This window comes from Microcebus murinus, chromosome 8 (genome assembly GCF_040939455.1).
Source record: "Microcebus murinus isolate Inina chromosome 8, M.murinus_Inina_mat1.0, whole genome shotgun sequence".
Classification (NCBI taxonomy): Eukaryota; Metazoa; Chordata; class Mammalia; order Primates; family Cheirogaleidae; genus Microcebus; species Microcebus murinus.
Genome location: NC_134111.1, coordinates 44,870,194 through 44,893,355, shown reverse-complemented (window position 1 = coordinate 44,893,355; position 23,162 = coordinate 44,870,194). Strand labels below are relative to the sequence as shown.

The following is a 23,162-nucleotide window of genomic DNA, read 5'->3' as shown; positions in this document are numbered from 1 at the left end:
AAATAATAACACTTAAATTACATAATGTACAAGCAAAAAATGAATGAATTTCTTTTAAGTCTTTAGACTGTTTTAATCTACCTATATCTTTAGCTTGCTATAATATTACACTATATCTAATTTATTATATTAAAAAATACTTGGACTTAAACAAAATCCTATACTTTTCTTTAACCTTTATGTCTTCAGTGACTTGATTAATCAATTCATTATAGTATGTAAATGGCTCTCTGTCACTGTGTTTGACACACTGGTTGTATAAGCTCAGAGAGGCCTCTAAAGTATCATTTACAGTTAAATAGCAGCAGCATTTTATGTCTGATGTTTCAGTAAATGTCAGGCTGAGTATAGTGCATTATTTAATGACATTGAAATGGCCCAAAGGAACAAATGTATGTATCAAAATATTTAATTTAGTACCACAGAATAATTTATGCAAAAGAGCCTGACATACTAAGCAAGATGCTAATGATATTATGCTTCCTATTTCCCTAAATTGCATCATATTATCACAAAGGTTTACTGAATATTTTTTTAAGTAGCTGTCCATATTACTTATCATTTCTAAATTTTGTGTTTCTTTTTTTATACCCTTCTAGCTTCAAATTAGAGCCACAACTATCCTTGAAGACTAGGGAAGGAAACTATAATTTTAAGGATCTCAACCAAAATTTGACATTTGAAAGTGGCAAAGGAAATCTTAAACAGTCTTCAGACTAATCACCATTAAGACATATTATGTACAGGAACCTGTCTGTCTTTGGTAACTATTAATATGTACAACCTCTGCTATTTGAAAATAAATCACAAAACATTAGAGCCAACTCAAAGTAACAGCACAATAAAACATACCAAACTTTCGGTGGAAATGTGTCAAGTGATATTTTGTCTCTTAATTTTAAAATCCAAAGTTTATGAAATATAAAGATCAAATGAAAGACATTTTCTTTAAAATTAACAAAATGCAATACAAGCAATTCTCTCAAAGATTGCATCTGGTGACTTTTTGATCTAGCTGAAAGAGATGCGTGGGGAACTCTGTCTGCTTATCTTGTCACCTGTTGCAAGTCTTGACTTCTATGGGGACAGTGTGGGCAGTAAACAATTCTATGATTCCTAAGTCCCCAACAGAAAGGAGACTCCATCCTAGGTCCCAAGGTAGACTTATACATGGTTTTGCAAGCCCCAGATAACTGAGAGTTGACTGTGGTGTTGTTTAATTGTGATTTGAGTTATCTGTGATTCCCTGTTTTACCTTCTCCATTATCCCTATCATTCAATTACTAAGGAAAGAAATTTTGACTCTTCATTTGAATGAATTTAATCTATCCATTAAAGCTATGATAAAGAAGAAACTACCATCTGGTGGTAGGGCAATTCAGTTTGTTTTAGAAATATACTCCAATAATATTACAATAATGAGAAATCTTATAATTATTACTAGATAAAAATGATGACTAATTAATTATAAAAATAAATATTATGGACACTCCTAGTTAATTTACCAGCCGGAATGATCGGAGAACTGACAATCCTTCCACATTTGCCAAACCAAGTTCCATTAAACTGAGGCTCACAATAAAACCATCAAAAATATTCCAGCCTTCTTGAAAATAATAATATGGATCCATGGCAATTATCTTGAGAAACATTTCTGCTGTGAAGATCCCAGTGAAAACCTAAATGAGAAATGGAGTTTATTACATAAATGAGTACTTTTGAAACATGAATAATTGTTGAGCAATTTAATTTACTCCCCAAAAATGAAAATTAAATTTTGAATTTTAAAGATTTGATATTATGGTAAATGAAATATATAACTTAATTGTTTATTTCTAATAATTGTTTTGCAGATTTACTACAAATATGATCATGTTGATAAAATAAATATTTTTATCACATCTCAATATTTATGCATTTTATTTTTGTCTTTTATCTGTATTACATTTGATAAAACTTCCAGTGCAAGACTGAATAGAAACAGCAAAAATAAACATCTTTGTCTATTTTTAGGGGCAAACATTCAATTGCTTTAGGGGTAATCATTCAATGTTTTAATATTTCACTGATAAATAAAATATTAACTGTAGATTTTTCTTAGATGTCCTCAATCAATAACAGAAAATTACTTTCTATTCCTAGTTTAGAGTTTTTATCATAAATCACTGTTGAGTTTTGTCGAATGCTTTTTCTGCAACTATAGACATGATATTATACGCTTTTCGCTTCTTTATTCCTTTATAGGCTGTACGGTAAATTAATTGATCACTTTTCAAATGTTACATGAATCTTGCTTTTCTGAGATAAACCCTGCTTCCTCAAGATGTATTTAGTACCTTTCTATCTATTGCTAGATTTTATTAATAATATTTGCTAATGATTTTTTGCTTCTATGTTCATGAGAAACACTGTCCTATAATTTCTACATTGAATTCAATATTGTGCCACTTTGTATAAAATATTCTAATCTTTTCATATATTTTACACTTATCTATGTTGTAAATGCTTTCTTTAAACAATCAGAGGTCTTTTAAAGAAACTAAGGAAAAAAGACAGTGTTTTATATTTACCTACATTTATTTATTTCTAGAGACCTTCATTCCCAGACCCAAATTTCCATCTGATATTTTTTTCCATTCAGCTTAAAGAACTTCCTTTAGCATTTCTCATAGCATAGTTCTGGTGACAACAACTTCTCTAGGCTTTTGTTTATCTTAAAATTCTTTATTTCACATTAGCTTTTGATGGATAGTTTCGCTGTCTGTAGAATAATGAACACTCTAGCCCAGGCAACACAGTAAGACTCCAAAAAAAAAAAATTATTCTAAATACCTGAGAAATACATTAGGATTTTGTTATCATAGACCAATATTTTCCACAAATCATAATCATCTTTCTAATGAATAAGCAATTTAGATTCAATTCTTTTTTTTTTTTTTTTTTTGAGACAGAGTCTCACTTTGTTGCCCAGGCTAGAGTGAGTGCCATGGCATCAGCCTAGCTCACAGCAACCTCAAATTCCTGGGCTAAAGCAATCCTGCTGCCTCAGCCTCCCGAGTAGCTGGGACTACAGGCATGCGCCACCATGCCCAGATAATTTTTTCTCTCTCTATATATATATATTAGTTGGCCAATTAATTTCTTTCTATTTATAGTAGAGACTGGATCTCGCTCTTGCTCAGGCTGGTTTCGAACTCCTGACCTTGAGTGATCCTCCCGCCTTGGCCTCCCAGAGTGCTAGGATTACAGGCGTGAGCCACCGCGCCCGGCCTAGATTCAATTCTAAATCAAATTGTATACAAAATCCTTGAATCTTCTGTACTATGTTTAATAGTAGCAATATATTTTTGTTATTAAAAAAAGGATGCTAAACTTTTGCTGTCTAGGTATACATGGCCAATTAATTGTATTTAATTTGAAAGTGGGGATGTGTGAAATTCACTAAGGCAATCATGAACTCTTTGAATGGGAAGAGAACCCCTCAATGTGCCTTACCAAGTTCCCGACAGACAGCACATTGCTGAACTGCTCCGTCATGGGATAGTGCTCCATGGCCATGAAGAGTGTATTTAAGACAATGCAGATGGTGATGGCCAGGTCCACAAACGGGTCCATCACAACCAAGTTGACAAGGTGTTTCACCTTTAACCATGGTTTACAACAGTCCCAGATCAAACACATGTTAGCAAATTTATACCAGCATGGTGGGCATTTCTGTCTGGATTCTTCAAGTTCTGGAAGAAAAAAGTTAGAATTCTCATGAAAACTGCTTACTTTCTATTAAATACTCTTGGGTCTAGATTAAAATCAATTTTTTAAAAAAAAAACCCAAAGTTATTAAAAGGTATTAAGGGTTAATTTGATGATTGAGCAGTGAAAACTTGCAATGGGCTTGCTATCATAGAAAGGATAGATGCAGAGAGGCTAGTAAGCTTACCAAATTTATTTTAGTTGAACATAGTTTCCAAGATTCTATCTGCAATATTAAACTGTCTGGTAATTATCTTCAAGGCCACCAGAAAATGATGGGTAAGACTTGCATTAAGTACACTTAAATCTCATCTGTGTTCCAGGTACAGCAAAAGACATATGTTATCAAAGACTTCTCAGGAGATGTTTTAAAATCCTTAATTAGTCATGTTGAATCTCACTTTCTTGGATAAGATATGTTTTGGGGGGCTCTTCTAATGGGATAATTTGTTGGTATCCCACCAGTTTCAGTTAAAAAGTCTCAAATTAAGTTCGATTACATTATAGGTTTGCATATTAAATTCAACAAAGTTCCATCTCAATTTAACTAAAAGACACAAAAGAAGAGGAAATACCCCAACCTAAGAAACTGGGGTTCTCACTGTTAGCATAAATCAACATTTCGCAAAGTGGGACTCATGTACTACTACTGGTAAAATACAATAGGATTTTAGGAGAAAAATACATTGAATTCATAAAATTTAATGGTATGCATTGATTTTAATGTACTAAAATCTATAACTATCATATCAAACATAAGACATGAAATTTCATATTAAAATACATTTATTTAAGAAAAAAGTATAGTGATTTCAAGAAGAATGTCAACTATAATAATAGGAGAGAGAAGACAGAAATGAACAAATCTTTAAGGTAATACCCCAAATACTGAAATTGGTAAATATTGACAAAGAAGTTGGGGTAATTAGAAAATGGAAAATTATCTACCATTTTCCTTTGGCGAGATGATCTTTCAATTAACTCATGAATGGGGAAAAGATGCCAAATTTGTTGTTTTGTACCAATATCATTGCTGCACACCTTATTACATACTCTGCTAAATATAGAACCATCACTTCTTAGCACAGAAATAGAGGGAAGAGTTCCTTTTTATCCATGGCGTAGTTGACTCCAGTCACTGTAATACTGCTGTGGCAACTGGAACATTCCTCCACGCCTGGCACAGTTTGCTATGAACTAAATCTTGTAAGGGAGGAATCAGCATATGAAATGGACAATCATGACCATGGGTACTAGATTTTTGTTCTACTGATCAACATTTGTCACTAACTAATAATACAAAGTTTAACACTTCCTTAAAGTAAATTAAACTACTCCTTATTTTCTTAAACAAAATTTCATTAAAGGTAGATCCTTCAATTGTCTCTTCGGACATGGAAATTTTTCAAATGCACTGTTTATGTCCTCCTATGTGTAATTTTGTAAACAATGAAGAATATTTGAGGTGTAAATCAGAGGAAAATGTAAATATTATGCACTAGTTATTTTGTAGATACTTTTAAACTCCCAAATAGCCTCATTTTTAAACTGAAGCTAAAGGAGATATTATTATTAATATTTACAGTAAAGAACAAAAGAGAAACTACGATATTTCACTTTGCCTGTACACTGTCAGAATACTTCTTTTTTTTAATGCTAGTTGTCATTTAGTAGATAAAGAGAAGCAAACAGGAATTGTGTAGAAAAAAATAAATCAGAGAAAAGTTCAAAAGGGGAAATGCAGCAGGTGTTGCTCATCTTGACACTAGGAAAAACCAGAGCAAATTTGTTTAAGTTCTAAAATAAAATAATTCAATTATTCATTCAAAAAAGAGAATCTCACACTCTGAAACAAAGCAAAGCACTTAGGAGAGAACCACAGCCACCTCTCCATTATTCCTGTGTAGGTTTTCCACAGTGAGAATCATTTACAGCTAAGTGTGTCTCGTTTGCTGCCTCACCTTGATTACTCAGGTCCTTCTATCTCACCCTCCCACCATCCTTCACAAGGTGTGGCCTGAAAACATTTATAAATTATTTTGCATTAAAAAAGAAAACTTGAAAAGCAAACAATTCATTTTTGCTCATCCACTATTGCTTCATTAAGCATGAGGCTATTCAGTACCCTGGACAATGGAGACTTGGCTGTAGTTAAAAAGAAAGAAAACAAAAATTGCCAACAGGATCAACAAACCTGATTCATAAAATGGAAGGTGAACTAAACAACAATCAGACTTTGAAGAAAAGATCTCCAGATAAACAGATTATGTCAAGCAAGAAACCTTTCTACCATCATGAGGAACAAAAAAAAAAGACTATGTTAGAGTCAGCTGGAGTATGCATGTATGTGTTAATATTGTCAAAACCCACCTCGACCAATGTCACCTTCAAAGTGTCTAGATTTAATTAAAGAAAAGTCACCTTTTCATTACATAACTGATGAAAAATAGAATGAAAACTTAGCCATTGTCCCTCACAAAAATACAAAGTCCAAAGCTCTGTAGATATTAAAACCAAAACATTCGCCATCTGCTGCTTTCTAAGTTATATTTATATCTAGGACACACATCCTTTTCATCCTAAGCAACTCCACGAAACAGATGTATTTCCACTGAGGGAGATGTGGGTGCATTCATTTTGAACTCCATGTCTTAGTGGACAAGTCCAATCTTGTGGCAGTTTGATTTTTTTTTTAAAGTAATTTCTTATGTTAGCTCAAACTTAATGCTATCAGAAGTGCAAAGTATGACTGTTGATTTAGACTTACCCTGTCTCCTTCTCTACTTCCTGCTTTAGGGAGCAGACATGCTGCTGACATCGGTAGCAGAACCACTGGCAGCTTCCTCTCAGTGGTTTTGCTATGGCAAGGAGCAGAAGACCAGAGAATCTTCAAAAGATTTACCTGGAGGGACAGGGAGGAGCAAGCTACTGGCAGCTGGGGGGGAAAAGGGAGTGCAAGCTAACGCAGGCGAGGTTGGGGAAGAACGTACTAGAGTTTAATATTCCATCAAGATCAGTGAAAAGATTTCTGATACTGCATTAGGTCATTATGAAGGTAGGGTCTTGTAATACTGACTTGTCTCTGGTATATACGGTCATCTGCACTGTGAGATTTTTCTGGATGTGACTTTTGGGCTTTTGGTATTGGTATTAATATCATGGGATCTTTGCATTCAGACTGGAAGAGAATTATTCCTGGTATCTACCCAATCTCAGGAGAAACCATAATTACAAGAAAGACATGTGTACAGCTTCTCTCTCATTTTCATTTCTCCTTTGGCACATCTACACACATGCGCTCACACACACACACACTCACACACCTGGGGAGAAGTGAGTTGTAAAGACATAGGGAGGGGACAGAATATGAGCTCAAAGGAGGGGACAGAATACACGTTACATGAAGGTTTTTTCCATGTAGTTGAAGTTGCTAGTTCATGTTTGCATCCCTTATAGTATGGAAAGGAAAAAACATGAGAATGAACAAAAATAACAACAATAAGACAACTAAAAATGATAATATTTATTGACTGTCTCCTGCTTATCAAGTACATAGGTGCTTTTTCTATGATGCTTTATTTACCCTACAGAAACTTTATGCCTAAACATCATTATCCACATTTTACTGGTGAGAAAATAAATTCAAAGTCACAAATTAACACAGTTAACATGTGGCAGAGCTAGAAATTGATCACAGATTAAGCTGCCCCCAAAGTCTTTATTTTGGCATTATGAGATCCAGACTTCTAAACATTATGTTAACTACTCAGATATGAGCTGCAACTAAAGAGAAATCTGATATATTATTATAATCTGGTCAGAGAAAGGCAAAAGTTAGGACTACAAAATTTTAAACACTTTGCTTCAGTGAGGTTAATATCAAATCATATCCTAACTCACATTTTTCATTTATATTTCTAGTTAAATTCTGGGATTTTATAACCTGTGTCTCAAGCAGTTAATACAATCTAAACTTGTTAGCATTGTCATCATAATAAGCACTTATCATTACATTCTTTTAAATGTCAGCACACACCAAGTTTCAACAGTTTAGAATTTAATCTATGAAAGTATCCCAAATATACCTTAAATTTGTAGCAGCTTCCTGAAGGCTAAATGTAAAAATCTATGAGAGATAGCAGAATCCATGTATTGTACATGGATTTTATTTTTACTTAGTAAAATACATAATGATGACATAGTATCAAGTCAGGAAGTATTTTCTTGGAATTTATTGAAGTTTTTTTCATCATTACTAAAGCACCACCAAGTAGCTGTGGTGCAAGACTTTTGACATACCTTCCATGGTGTTGGTCAAAATACTGGCCATACTCATTGCTCTTTGCCTTGATGTAGGATCTTCCAACAAATCCATGGAAACATGATAAGAACTGGATCGTCTCTTTCTTATTTCTGTTTCAGTAGTGGTACCCTAAAAATAAAAGTTCAGATGAAGTAACCAGTATTCTTGAGGGCAGCATAACCCAAAGCATTCCTATAACAGGTGTTACTTAACTAGATATTGACCATGCTTTCTCGGATGTAAATGGCTTGTTAGGATAGTGCTAGAACTAGGCTGATAGTAGTGGGGTTTATGCCCGTAATCCCGGCACAAGACCAAGACAGGATGACTGCTTGAGGCCAGCAGCTCGAGACCAGACTGGGCAACATAGTGAGACCCTGTCTTTACAAAAAATAATTAAAAAAAATTAGCCAGGCATGGTGTTGTGTATCTATACTCCCAGCTACTAGGGAGAAAGACTGAGGTGGGAAGGTCACTTGAGCCCAGGAGTTTGAGGTTACAGTGAGCTATGATCAGGCCACTGCACTCCAGCCTGGGCAACAGAGTAAGACCCTGTCTCTTTTAAAAAAAAGAAATGAAATGAAATAATGAAATGAAATGAAAAGAAAGAAAGTTATTGCTGGAATTATCATTCTTGGGGAGTGTTTCAAAGTCCATCAATATCTCACTTTGGGGGGATGCCTGGGTTTTCTATTCTTCCATCCTAGAGCTTTGGGTTGGAGGGACCATGTCTACTCTTGGATAATCTTTTAGCATTTCAACCAATCCTCTAGGTCTTCAGAATGAAACATATTGTTTCTTGATTTACTCTCAAGTTGAGTCATTAGATCTTTATAGACATATATATATATATTTATATGGTTTAAAATATAAAAAATATTTAAAATTTCCTTAATAGGCATCAGTAATAGTTCCCTTAAAATGTGAATTCCAGTTGTAAAATGGTTTAGTTCATTAGAGACAGATAACATTTCCCATCATCCCTAATAATAAAACTAAAATTTAGGATAAATATATAACTTTGTCTTACACTTACAAAACAACTTTATCCACAAAATGATCCACAACTGATATTGAAATTCTAAGGAGGTAACACTAATTTGTGGGAATTTGATTCTTATAATGATACAATGATTTGATACTCTCCAATTTTAAAATAACCTCACCAGGACTTCAACATAGGCAGAAATTTATTTCTACTTCAGGAGATGAAACAATGAAGTTAATTGTCACAGGAAAAAAGAGTAAAACTAAAGCATTTCACATGCAGATCTAACGATAAATAAGACGTAATTTTTAGCTCTCTAAGGATTTTTCCTATTTCTAAAAGGGCAATATGAGCACTGTTCATCTATTTTGATCTCATTGTGGTGGAGAACATTATTTTCTTCTTTAACCTGAAAGCTGTCAGTGCATACATATTCCAAATCAAAGTTTCCATGCAATTGATATGATTGTCACTAATGATAAGAATGTCACTAATGGTGATAAACATCCATGTATGTTTATCCATCCATTTAATGTAGCTTAAAGAGCTTGGCTAGGTAACTCTAAAATTAATTTTAAGGTAAAAGAGAAGTAAACTTAATGAGAAAAGAAATAGCCTATCTCTGAAAATAAAACTCTTCAAGTCAAAAGTGTGCCTCTCAGAGTTTAAAACATTTTTTTACCTTGTCAGAGGGAGCCAAAGTTTTAAGAAAAAAAATAGGGTCATTTAAAGGTCCTCTAGTCCCCTCTGCTCTATACAGAACCATTATGTACAACCCTAGATCTGTCTAATTTTTAATGATAGATTCCCAAACTGCTAATGATATTACTGAGGGAAGTCTTTCTTAAGTTAAATGGCCTCAGTTGAATGCATGTGTGAAGTATAGGAAATTGTGTGCTTTGGAGGTGTCATTTGCCCACAGCAAATATATTTTCTGTTCTCACTGCTCCTCTGCAGTCTCCTTTCTGTCTGCTCATCCTTACAACAGTGTAGTGTCCTTCCACAGAGCACCTGTCATAAGAGTGAAGCACAGAGACTGAGGAAGCAGGAAATACAGGGATCGCACTAGGCTCTGCTTCAAACTGATTTCAACTTTGCCTTTAGAGATTTAAACCCGTCCTCTCTAATAGGACAGGAGATTTAAGATAACTACTGGTAAATGCCAAATAGTTGCTGACAGACTGATATTCTCTTTGTATTTATGCAAAATAACTGTGGATTTGTTTTTGTTTGCCTAATTAACATGTTAATGTATCAACATCAGTGATGGACATACTCTACTGTGTGTAAGAGTCATGTGGATGCTTGCTAAGAAAGAAGATTCCTTAAGGGATTCACTCTGCGTAGGTCAAGGTAGGCCCAGGAATCTCTAATTTTAAGAGACATCCCAGGAGATTCTGATGTAAGCCATCTGAGAGTGAAGTATATTTTGGGAAACACTGGTTAAATAAGGGTTTGTTCCCTTAACCATCTCTTCTTTTCCATTTAAGAAGGTTAAAAATAATTCAATGAGAGGCAATATTTCAATATGGATAGAATATAGGTTCAGTAGCCATCATACCTGGAGTCAAATCTTAACTCTACCATGCACAGGCCTCAGTTTCCTCCTCTGTAAAATGGGGATAATATTAGAACTATCATAAAGGATTATTGTGAGGGTTACATGAATTAACATGTGAAGTGTTCTGGACAGTGTCTGGTACATAGTTAGCTATGTTCATTTTTTAAGAAAAGTTGACATTCCCTTTTCATTCTTCCTGGTTCCTTCACTAAACAATTCTACTCTGACCACAGGATACTTGGACATGTGTCTGGGAGAAAGGGGTGGGAACAGGCAATACAAAAAAGTGAAAATGAATGGCTATTTTTATAGTCCAAGGTAAGAAGTTCCTCTATTAGGTGACTGAAAAATAATTCCATATCATTTTAATGTAGGTTAAAGAGCTTGGTCAACTATAAAAAATGAAGTTATATATAAAAAATGATACAAAAGAGATGTTAATATGATTCAGAAAACTATAAAATATAATCAAATGACATTGCTAGAACATTTTTATACTAGCAAATGAAATTTTATTTAATACCAATGTTAAAATAATCTTATGTTTTATGAGATAAATGTCAATAATATATTCCTGTAAGTATCTAGTATTTAGTTGAAACCCTTTTTAATATGCTTGATTTGGGGCTACTTTGTTTACAAAAAGAATTCATGACAGTAATATAAAAATTTAAATCTGCTCTAAAAATTACAACATATGACTCTGTACCAGATATTTTTAGAGTGGATTATTTACTATACAAATTTACAATGGTCAGGGTCATTTGAGTGGATGCTAAAAATGTTACACAACATTTACACCTGCAAAGAGAGATAATAGTCACTATAGGATTTAGATATATTTAGTAATAGTATCTTCTGCAATCAGAAATATTTAATTCTTCTTTTAAGTGAATGATTACAAAATCCCTAAGATGAATATTTTTAATTGGTTAGCATTAATTTTCTTGTATTTAATTTAATTATGTTAATTAAGCGTTATGCTTGAGAAACTGTTATTTTGCTTTTTGGCAAGTTTCACGCTATAGTAATAATAATGAAGGAATACTTCTAATTATATTCTGAGAGCCAACCTAGGTATTTAATTAACTTGTAGCAAAGTCTGAATAGAACAATTTGGCAAGATAAGTTAATAGAATCCAACAAGAGACTCTTGGAATTGATAAATAAATTCAGCAAAGTCTCAGGGTACATCAATGTATACAAATCAGTAGCATAATTATACAATAACAGTCAAGGTGAGAGTTAAACCAAAGACACAATATCATTCACAATAGTTACATAGAAAATAAAATACCTAGGAATATACTTAACCAAGGAGGTGAAATATCTCCACAAAGATAACTAAAAAACACTGAGGAAAGAAATCACAGATGATATAAGCAAATGGAAAAATACATCATGCTCATGGATCGCTAGAATCAACATTGTTAAAATGTTCATACTGTCCAAAGTGATTTACAGATTCAATGCAATTCCCATCTAAATTTTAACATCATATTTCACAGTTATGGAAAAAATAATTCTATCCTTCGTTTGTAATCAGAAAAGGACCAGAATAGCTAAAGCAATCTTAAGCAAAAGAAACAACCTGGAGGCTTCACATTACCAGACTTCAAACTATACTATAAGGCTATAATAACCAAAACAACATGGTATGACACAAAAATAAACACATAGACCAACGGAACAGAACAGAAAACCCAGATATAAAACTATCCACATACAACCAACTGATCTTTGACAAAGCAGACAACAATATACACTGGGGAAAAGAAGCCCTATTCAATAAATGGTGCTAGGAAAATTGGATAGCCACATGCAGAAGAATGAAACAGGATCCATATTTCTCATTACAAAAATTAATTCAAGATGGGTAAAAGACCTAAATGTAAGGCATGAAAACATAAGAATACTAGAAGAAAATGTTGGAAAAACTCTTCTAGATATCAGCCTAGTCAAAGAATTTATGACTAAGAATGCAATGCCAATTACAGCAAAGACAAAAATAAATAAATAAATAAATACATAAATAAATAGGACTTGATTAAATTAAAAAACTTCTGCACAGCCAATGAAATAATCAGCAGAGCAAACAGACAACTGACAGAATGGTAGAAAATATTCCCCATGCTACATATCTGATAAAAGACTAATAACTGGAATTTACAAAGAACTCAAGCAAATCAGCAAGAAAAAATCAAACAACCACATCAAAAAGTGGGCAAAAGACATGAACAGAAGCTTTTCGAAAGAAGATATACAAATGACCAATAAACATGTGAAAAAATACTCAATGTCACTAATCATCAGGGAAATGCAAATTAACACCACAGTGAGATATCACCTTACCCCTGTTAGAATGGCTTTTGTTAAAAAGTCCCAAAATAATAATGGCATGGAGATTCCTCAAAGAACTAAAAGTAGACTTACAATTTAATCCAGCAGTACCACTACTGGCTATCTACCCAAAGGAAAAGGAGTCATTTTATCAGAAAGACACCTACACTCAAATGTTTACTGAAGCACAATTCACAATTGCAAAGATGTGGAATACACCCAAGTGCCTATCAATTTATGAGTGGATTAACAAAATGTGGTATATGTATATCATGGAATACTACTCAGCCATGAAGAAAGGTGACTTAATGCCTTTTGCAACAACTTGGATGGAACTAGAGACCATTATCCTAAGTGCAGTATCTGAAGAATGGAAAAATAAACACGATATGTACTTGCTATTAAATTGGAACTAACGGATGAGCACGCGTTTGCATAGAGGGAAATAAAACCCAATGGAAATCAAGCAGGGGCAGAAGAGAGAAGGAGATGGGCATAAACCTACCTAACGGGTACAATGAACATTATCTGGGTGACAAGCACCCTTATGACCATGACTCAAGCATTATAAAAGTGATCCATATAACTAAAAATACTCATACCCTCGTAATACTTTGAAATAAAGAAAAAGATAAGTTAACAGCTTGAATGAACAAATTTCTGGCCTTTGAACTACAGACTCAGCAAAATTCTTTGAAGTGGAAATCACAAAACAACACTCCTCCCTGCACCAGCCACAGCTCTCTTTCCATCAGCTGCAGTTTTAATTGGCCTCACCTCTGGCAGGAGCTGCCCAGCAGGAGAGGTGAGCGCAGAAGGGCCTCCGACCAGGGAGACCACGCCATTGCAATCCACGGCACTGTGCATCTTCCCATTCATGGGCAGAATAGGAAGCACCCGGGAGGCCCGGCTGGCCTGGCTGACATTGCTGTGGCGCCGTTCTCCATGCCTGTGTGGCACAAACAGAGAGTCTCTTCGGCTGTCGTTGTCCTCGAAGGTGCTGTGCTCGTCATCAGCAAAGTCATTCTCGGAGCCAATATCCTTTGTTCGACCTCTGAAACTGAAAAGGCTCGCCCTACTGTTGCGTCTTGGAGAGAAAAGGGAGCCACGGATGCTCAATAAAGACTGTGAACAACAAGAAAATAAACAAAAACCAGATGAACAGAATTAATAGATGGTATCCTGGCAGCCATGACTTGACTCACAGTTTCATAGCTATTGACTTGGTTAAGGATAAGTCCTTGGATGGGTGGAACCAAGGGCTGTTGTGGCAACCACTGGTAGCATTTTGGTTTACCTCTTTTGTTTTGCTTTTCTTTTTTCTCCCTACTTTCATTTTCATTTTCTCCTCTCTTATTTTCTTCTACTCTACTCATGCCTTAACACTGTACATTGTTTTGTCCTATTACTGGCACCCAGAACTGAAATTTTTGCTAGACCCTCTAGAAGCTAATTTCACTTAACAATCCAATGGGAAACAATTAAACACACACCTATAATTGTATCCTTTGAAGCCAAAAGCATAGCCAGTAAGAGCTCACACTAGTGCCCATGCCCCAATGAAGACTTACCACAGAGGAAAATAAAATTAATCTTGCTAGTGAGGTCTGTTTAATTATAGTACAAAGAGCAGCTTCTCCCCTTCCCTTTGCATATTTTATAATGGGCTTCATGAATAAATTAAATAAATCAAGCTGAAATAACTGTATGATTTATTTCTCTATTTTCACTCTTTTGTATCAAGAAATCTGAAGAGCATTATGTTTACAAAACCTGGTTTTCATTAAGAATCTGATCACTATCATTTACAATTTTCTAAATGGTGACCTTGTTACTAACATCATGTGGTTTACCTTGTTTCTTAGCCATAGCAGCATTGAGAAGACTAAATCATGTTCTGTGTTACTAGTCTACTTTTATAACGTCACTCTAGTGACTATTTGTTTTTGCTTGTCCAATATCCATTTCTTTTTCTGTGGAAACTATTCTGATTTTTTGGGGTTTTTTTGAGAAATGCTCTTCAACTGTCAGGCCAGGTGGTTTGGGAGATACTCAAGCCAATTCCATGACCCAGCAGTGGGATAATGTCCCAGGCTTAGACAATCTGTGTATTCCATATCTCTAGCCATAGAGAATAATTTAAAGATGGGCATAGAATCTTGCTTGGTCATTGAGAATTATCCCTTTCTTTTACAACTTTTGGAAAAGAAGTGCTTTTGCAGTTGGGGCTTCTGAATATACTGGATATAGGTTTAGGGCTGCAGTGGGCATCTCGCTACCATATGGAAGGAATCTGGACTTGAGATATGGAGAAAGACTTGGCCATGATAACATGTTCTGAGCTTCTGGATTCATCCATGCCAAAAGCTACTCAGAGACATTATTTACATAATCTAATACATTCTCTTTTTTGCTTAAGCCAGATTAAATTGCATTTCCATTATTATTAATGGAAAGAATATTAATATTTCATCATTTAGTATTATTAGTTTGATTTTTCTCTCCAAAGGATTTAATGTTAACTAAAATTATTATATTGTACATATATAGTTTTATTTTGTTTTGTTTACTTTTTTTGTAGAGGGGGTTCTCACTATGTTGCTCAGGCTGGTCTCAAACTCCTGGCCTCAAGCAATCCTCCTGTCTCAGCCTCCCAAAGTGCTAGGATTACAGGGGTGTGCCACAATGCCCAGCCCTCATCCTACATAGTTTTTATATCTCTGACCAACAAATATGCTTTTAATTTTTTTTCAGCTGAAGAGTTATTTCTTCTCAATAATGTCCATAAATGTCTATGATGTTAAACACTATCTTATGTGGTCCTACCTATTATTTACAGGAGGAAGCACATCTAAGAAGACTTACTGCTCTCCCAATAGAAGTCATTGCTCCTTTTTCTGTTCCCATGTTTTTTTTTGTCCCATTACCAACTGCATTAGTAAGATTTGTTCTTTTCCTTTATTGTTTTCCACAGAAGTAGTTGTTTTTTAAAGTCTCTCCTAGACTATCCAATTCCTTTCCTGTCTCCTTTCTCTCTTTTCACAAAGGACTTTGAATTAGTTATGAGAACGTAACAGTTAAGGATTTACAGGATCAGTGATCTACTGCTTATCATCAGCATAAAAAGAAAGGCAGACAGGAAACGCTTGTCGATGAGAAATAAAGTAGAAACTACTTTTATGTATCATTTTTAGTAAGAGTTAATATTTTAACTACAAGTACTCCATTTAAGTAGAGCCATGGAAGGGTTGGAAAGAAATGTTATAAAACTGCACGTGTTTCTCAAGGTTCAAAGGTGAATTGAGCCATACAAGAGAGCACTGTTTACATGTAACAGCTACATGAAAAATGGTTGTGTTCCATCTGTTAGCATCATCTTGCATTGCTTACATTAATTACATAAATGCATAGTAATCAAACACTGTGCCACAAGTAAAAGATGACCAGTAAATACTCCCTACCAAATGAATTTCTAAAAGGTAAAAATCCTGGTTTATCATAAATAAGGAGGAAAATAATAACTTAAGAAGGTCAACTTTATCTCACAAAGGTTTCAAAAAGTTATACAGTTGTCTTGAAACTTGATTAGAGACTGTACTCTTGACTTTTTTCTCTACCCTGTCCCACACTAACAAGTCAAATTGGAGTCTAAGAAATATTTTATATTTCAACCTACTCTACTGAGGCAATTATAATCTTGGAGTAAAGGCTTACATTATATTTGTTTCCAACATGAATGCAGAAATGGTTACCAACACAATCTCCTTTCCAACATGTCACCACAAAGCAATAGTTCTTAATATTTTAAAAATTCTAATAAAAACTATGGGCCCTCCATCACTGTACTCAGTTTAACCTCTTTCTGGTTTGACATTTTCAGTATTACTTTCAGAGCTTGTAATGTAGGGTTAAATGTGATTTTGGTGTTTCTTTCTTTCCCCCTTCCTTTCTCTCCCTCCCTCTCTCTTTTCCCTCCTCTCTTCTTTCTTTCTCCCTCCCTTTTCCTATTTCTCTTTATCTCTCCCTTTCCATCTTCTTAGCCACTTTTTGGACTACTTCTTTATCAGGAAAAATAAAAGTCTTTAACTCTATGTTTATAGAGAGACTGCTTAGGAATCAAATATCAATTTGAGCAAGACATTCTATGTCTTATAAGTCAGTGACCACTTATAATGCTTAACTAGCTAGGAAATTGAGGTATGTAGTAATGTGAAAAAGAGACTACTGGGAAAAAAGTTATTATATCTGTGAGCAAAATTTACAGAAAAAGGGGGGACAAAGCCTAATCTTTTCAGACTTCACAATTTTACCTAGAATTTGTTCTACTGAATTTGAAATGAAGCAATTGAAGAGAATCTCTGTGGTATGAAGTTGATACAAAGTTTTAAATTTAGGCCAAAATCTAGGCAAAAGATAGACAAAAGATAAGCGAAAAGATAGACAAAAATACTCTAATACTCTACCTTTCTTCTTCCCTCTTTCCCTTCCTTTTCTCTTCCTTCCTTCCCCTTTTAAGATGACCAATGCTATAAACAGATGATGTTGATTTTTAAAGGATTCATACTTTTTCAATAATATTTCTACTATTGGATTCATGATTATGACAATAAAATGAGAGTGAATGAATGTCGATACTTAGTTAAAAACATATTCTATTTTAAATTTGAATTTAACTTCAATTTATTCTCTCTCATAATGTTATTTGAATTTGGAATGAATCAGGGTAACCTAAAAAAAACTTACATATATTAAACATAAGATTATATGAGACTATACTATACAAGGAACAAAGAGAAGTATAGTCCTGGATATAGGTATCTTTTACATGAAATCATATCGTAAATTTCCTTATTAGTTTTTAAAGGAATTCTCTCTAAGCAGCCTGATAAAGTGGAAAGGCTCTAGTGACAGGCCAGATATACCTGATCATATAGAGAATACCATATCAGCCCTGAATAACTATATGACATTGGGCAATTACTTAACTTCACTGAGCCAAAACTATAGTGAAAATAATACTATTGAGCAGAGTTGTTAGCATTAATTATAAAGTGTAAAAAGAATGCCAAGCATAAAGTAGGCATTTGAAAAAAAATACAGTCCTCCCCTACTCTTCCCATCTAAAAATTAGAAATGATAATTACATTATTATCTACCTAGGGTTGTAGTGAAAGGCTTAAGTGAATTTCTATTGCAAGTAGCAATGCAATGGGTAAATGTTAGCCACTATCATTGCCATCAACGTTATTGTTGTTATTGTCACTATATAGATATTAAGGTTTCACTCCTGGTAAAATAGTCTTCTTTCTTCTGAGGTACTACGTATTCCTGGGAATTCTCTTGGTAATTTCAAAGACAATTAAGGATCCTAAACTGTAAAGTTTCAACAATTTATGTGGGTATCTAAGCCAGAGGCACCCAGGGAACCTTGTCTGCAGTATATATATCAGGATATTCTTTGAATGCATGTCCCATATTTAACTTGAGACACAGATAATTAAGTACAACTAAACACCACTGTTTAATTAGTGTCATAAATCTTCTTCAGTGCATGTTTACTTACAAATTTTGGATACATTTTTAGAAAAAATTTGCTCCATTCCTCTTGGAAAAGGAGGCCGTGAAAAATGTACTATGCATGTGAAATTCGCATGTGGATGGAAGCAACCACACAGATGGTCTGAAAGAGGCCCTGGTCCACTTCCGGGAATCTGCCACTCAGAAAACCCACAGTTCTCTGGATTCGTGCACAGTAGCTAAGAAGCAATGGGAAGCATCTGCTGATAATTCCTCATGGGAAAAATTTACTCAAGATACTTGAGTCTTAAAGAAAACCTCAAAACCACAAATCTTCCAAAGCCCCGTGGGATCTAAAATATCCTTTCTAGGATTTCAAAAAGTTGTAAAACCCACAAATCCTGGAGTGATAGCCAAAGCACTGATGATCACGACCACTCTGAAAGCATCGTGCCATGCACATATAATTCTGGCATATTCTTAAACAAAAATAAATTCTTATGAAAACACAATTCATGTAGTCTAATATCTTTACCTGGTGTGGAGAAGAAAATCTCTTTTCATATGTCAGCCTGCTTCCTTCTAAGGAAAAACGGAAGCCTTTTCTTCTTATGCTGTCTTCAGATTCAGATTTTCGGACTTTGTCGTCCTTCTCTTCTTCTCCAGACTGTTCTTTCTGTTTCTTTTTCTTTCTTCTGTTTTTCAGCTCTTTTTCACTCTTAGAGCTCAATTTTGATGCTACTGAAGAACTTTCTGAGAAAATTCCTATTCCACCAGCACCACTGAAGTCTCTCGATTCAGCAGATGCTGCTGCAGCTGCTGCCTGGAAGGGCACAAAGTGAGTGGGGTAGTCACATATAAACTTCAAAAAATTGTCTATGTTCTCACTTAATTTACCTTTACTATCATGAAGGTAATCTTGAAAACCAGTTCTCCCATTCTGTTAAATATTTGAGAAAACAGTACATCCTTATTAGACCAATCAAAGAATAAAATCAACAGACATGTGGAAGATGACACATGCGACTTTGATGAAAAAAGCCTCTAAGTTCTGGCCACACACCACGCTTTCTAATTATCTGATAATATGAACAAGACACTCAAAGATAAGAACACCTTTTCCTATGATTTGAACAATATCTTAAGAAGAAAAGAATTCAAAAATTAAAGGTTTCCTATTTAAATCTGATAGGCATTTGCCTCGCATCACACTTCTACTTGACAATGGATTTCAATGCTAGTCTGAATTAACTCAATTCAGTCAAATATTGTATTTTAATGAAGTTTTTTCTCTTTGCTCTCAATCGAGTATTTCACTAAGAAATGCACAACAAAGACATATTATAGATTATGTATTAGGGGATCCCAGATCATAGCATCTGTAGGAATTTTTAAATTATAATAGTACTGTTTTTGAAAAAATACAGTGTTCAGTGTTGTTGCTTTTCCCTCAATATACTTTATTTGTCTGACCTTTTTTTTACATATTTAAGAATACTCAGTCATAAAAGGGAATTGCATTCAACACCCCCCCCAAAAAAGACAAAAATAGGAAATTGGATTAGTTAATACCATTTAAACCAAGCAAATATAATTCTTGGCTTATTTTGAAGGCTCATCAACTCCAAATTAAAGGATTTACAGGGGAGGAGGAGAGAAGGTTAGTGTTTTAGTACGTTTACAAACTAGTGACTTTCTTATGCCACCGAGAAGCCTGCATTTATACACTTCATATAGAGGAGAACAAATATTGAATAGGTCTTTGCCTTTCCAGACTCTATGAAATAATCTTCTTAGAAAGCTCTGGTTTTCTGACCTTGCCTACTTCGAGCGAGACTATAATGCAGAAGCAGCTATAACTGAATTCCTCTTCCTCCTAGAAAATACTTCAACTGAGGGCATGTAGCTCTATCTACTTTGGGAGTTTGAGTACATGAGGATGTTAATAGTTAAGTTCCTCAAGGAGTCACAAGGGAGAAAAAAGAAGTCAATAAAACAATTATAATTCTCCATGTCTTGATGTCATTAGCATTGTCAATGATCACCAAAATAAAATAATAATCTCCTAATAATCAAACAGGGCCCCAACACTTACCAAACACATATGACATGATTCTAATGCCAACTACCATGCCACTGACCTCAGTGTTGCCATGAGAGAATTGAGATAAACAAAAACAAAGGGGCTCTAAGTTTGCTAACTGTACCTGAGCTTCTTCCTGTTGCTTTTTTAACTGTTCAAGCATCTGCTGAAATTCAGCTTCCTTCTGTTCAGCCTCTTCCAGTGTTGCCTGGTTCTGTTCCTCATAGGCCATGGCCACCACAGCCAGGATTAAATTTATAAGGTAGAATGAGCCCAAGAAAATAACCAGCACAAAAAATATCATGTACGTTTTCCCAGCAGCACGTAGTGTCTGCAAAATGGAAGAGATATTTTAAAAATTTTATATGGGATGTTACAAGCTCACATTCTAAGTTATAAAGAATGCTATAGCAATTCTTTTGATCTAGTGTTTTATGCTTTCCTGAAAAATCATTTAATCTGTTCTCACCAGTTGATAGAGGTTTTCCCAGAAGTCTTGAGTCATGAGACGAAATAAGGACAAAAAGGCCCAGCTAAAGGTGTCAAAGCTTGTATAGCCATAGTTGGGGTTTCTACCAGCCTTCACACAGATGTATCCTTCAGGACACTGGCTGTAATTAGGTCAGAGAAAAGGAAGGGAGTCAGTATCTGCAAGTTTGCTAGTTGGCTTTCCTGTTTTTATAGATACCAATGTCTATTTTATATGAACACTAGAGAAAGCTGATTTCTCTCACCTCACCCAGCACTTAACCCAACACTATGTGGATTGATTGATATAATAACAGAATCTATTAAGTCTACTTGGTGTATTCCTCTGTGATTCAGAATTGTCATTATTATATTTATTATATCTCCATATAAAAGCAATCATATCATGATTAGTATCTTCTGGGACTTGTGGGCTATAGAGATAAATAAGTCTATAGGGAAAAAGTTGATTTTCACTGAAGATGTCTTGAAGTTGAAATGTTTAAGTGTGAGGCAGGGCAAAGAGGTGAAGAAAGGATGAGCAGAGGCACACTGAAAGAAGGGAATGACTCTGTGTAGTGAGGACCTAGTATGACCTTAGTATGACCTTAAGTATTTCCTAGTATGACCTCAAAGATCAAGCAGACCTGGCCTCAATGTCATGCTTGACACTTCTGAGATGAATGATCTTAGATAAGTTTCTTAACTTGCTAATTTTTGAGTGCCTTGTATGTAAGAAAGGGCTAATAACAGAATCTGCTTCACAAATTTGCGAACATTCAAGACGATATTGAATGTAAACACCAGTACAGTACAGACAAAGAATTGCAATCAGTCTGTGTTACTTAAAGACAGCATAATGTTGACCATAGGAGTCAAATTCCAAGCCTGTTATTGCTGGGAATTTTGCTGGAGGTATTAGTTACTAGTGTCTACAATATCATCTGCCATAGAAAGAACGTTAGATTTTTGTCTATGATTCTAAAACCTTGGCCATTAGGGAAATGTAACTATTTCTCTGAATTTTCCTAGGCTTTAGCTGTACAATGCTTCAAATAACAAACATTTGCACGATGTCCATAATAATAATTAAAAACATTTATTGAGTGTTCTAATAACTATACATTCATTAATCCACTTAATCCTCACAGAAACCCTACTATTATTGTACACATTTGTCATACGAGGATGCTAAGGCAAGGAGAGGTTGCATTATATGGTGGAGTCAAAGTCTGAATGTATGCAGACTGTCCATCTATGCTCTTTAGCACTTTGCTAAAACATGCTAAACATATACATTCACCATGCCTCAGATGTATACATTATCTTTGGAGAACTCACCTTTTAAGCCATGGAGATCACACTAGAATATATAAAATATCACGCTTATAAAAGTATGTGCTTATGAATTCTATTAACTTAATCTTCTTATGTCTATGTGCTGCTTTGCTCTTTATTTTCCACTGAGCTAATTTGGAGGATTAGATGTGACCTAATATGGAAAAATAATTGCTGCATATGAGTGTGAGAGGGAGGTGAGAATCCACACTTACCCCAGCTATTCTGAGAGCCAGTGTGAGGTGGAATTTATGGAGGGCTTTGAATGAGGAGTGACCAGGTGGGTGGGAGGTGGCAGGTTATTGAGGCTGTTGGAGCAGTGTGGACTGAAATCCAGTAGGAAGCATTACTTACCCTGCATCTGAGCTGTTGCCACAAAGCAGAGCATCATTTTGCCCTTCCAAAAAATAAAAGTGACCTATTTAAAGAGTAAGGAAGAGAAAGAATCATTAAAAAGCCTGTAAAACATTCCAGCCATTGTGTTTAGGTAACAGAGCTTACGAATATTTCCATTCATAATGAAATGGATAAAATAAGGATATATAGCGCTAAGTGAAAAGATTTTCATAATATCAAATAAATATCAAAATATAACATTTTGGATTACATAAATGTTTAGAAAATCTACTTTTAAAATACATTTTTTCAGAAGGATCAACTATTATAGCATTCTCACGTCGATATTTATTGCAAATACAAACCCAAATTGCTTGGGATACTTCAAGAAAGAGCTGCGAAATAAGACTGCTGGCTTGGCACAAAAAGTGAGAGAGAGGGAAGCCTTGTTGTTTCTGAATCCTTCCATGCAAATAAA

The 23,162-nt window shown here is 34.7% G+C and overlaps 1 protein-coding gene across 3 annotated transcripts in view; it reads right to left on the bottom strand.

Annotated features, from left to right (window-relative positions):
• Positions 1-23,162, bottom strand: part of LOC105869407 (sodium channel protein type 2 subunit alpha) — a 129,880-nt gene that overhangs the window by 44,798 nt on the left and 61,920 nt on the right. For all 3 annotated transcript variants that reach the window (XM_076005613.1, XM_076005611.1, XM_076005612.1), the window contains exons 8-15: positions 22,703-22,766; positions 21,012-21,153; positions 20,667-20,873; positions 18,995-19,282; positions 13,720-14,067; positions 8,050-8,182; positions 3,496-3,734; positions 1,506-1,679 (exon numbers count right to left, since the gene is read on the bottom strand). In XM_076005613.1, coding sequence (XP_075861728.1) covers positions 1,506-1,679; positions 3,496-3,734; positions 8,050-8,182; positions 13,720-14,067; positions 18,995-19,282; positions 20,667-20,873; positions 21,012-21,153; positions 22,703-22,766 — 1,595 coding nt within the window. The remainder of the gene's footprint in view (positions 1-1,505; positions 1,680-3,495; positions 3,735-8,049; positions 8,183-13,719; positions 14,068-18,994; positions 19,283-20,666; positions 20,874-21,011; positions 21,154-22,702; positions 22,767-23,162) is intronic.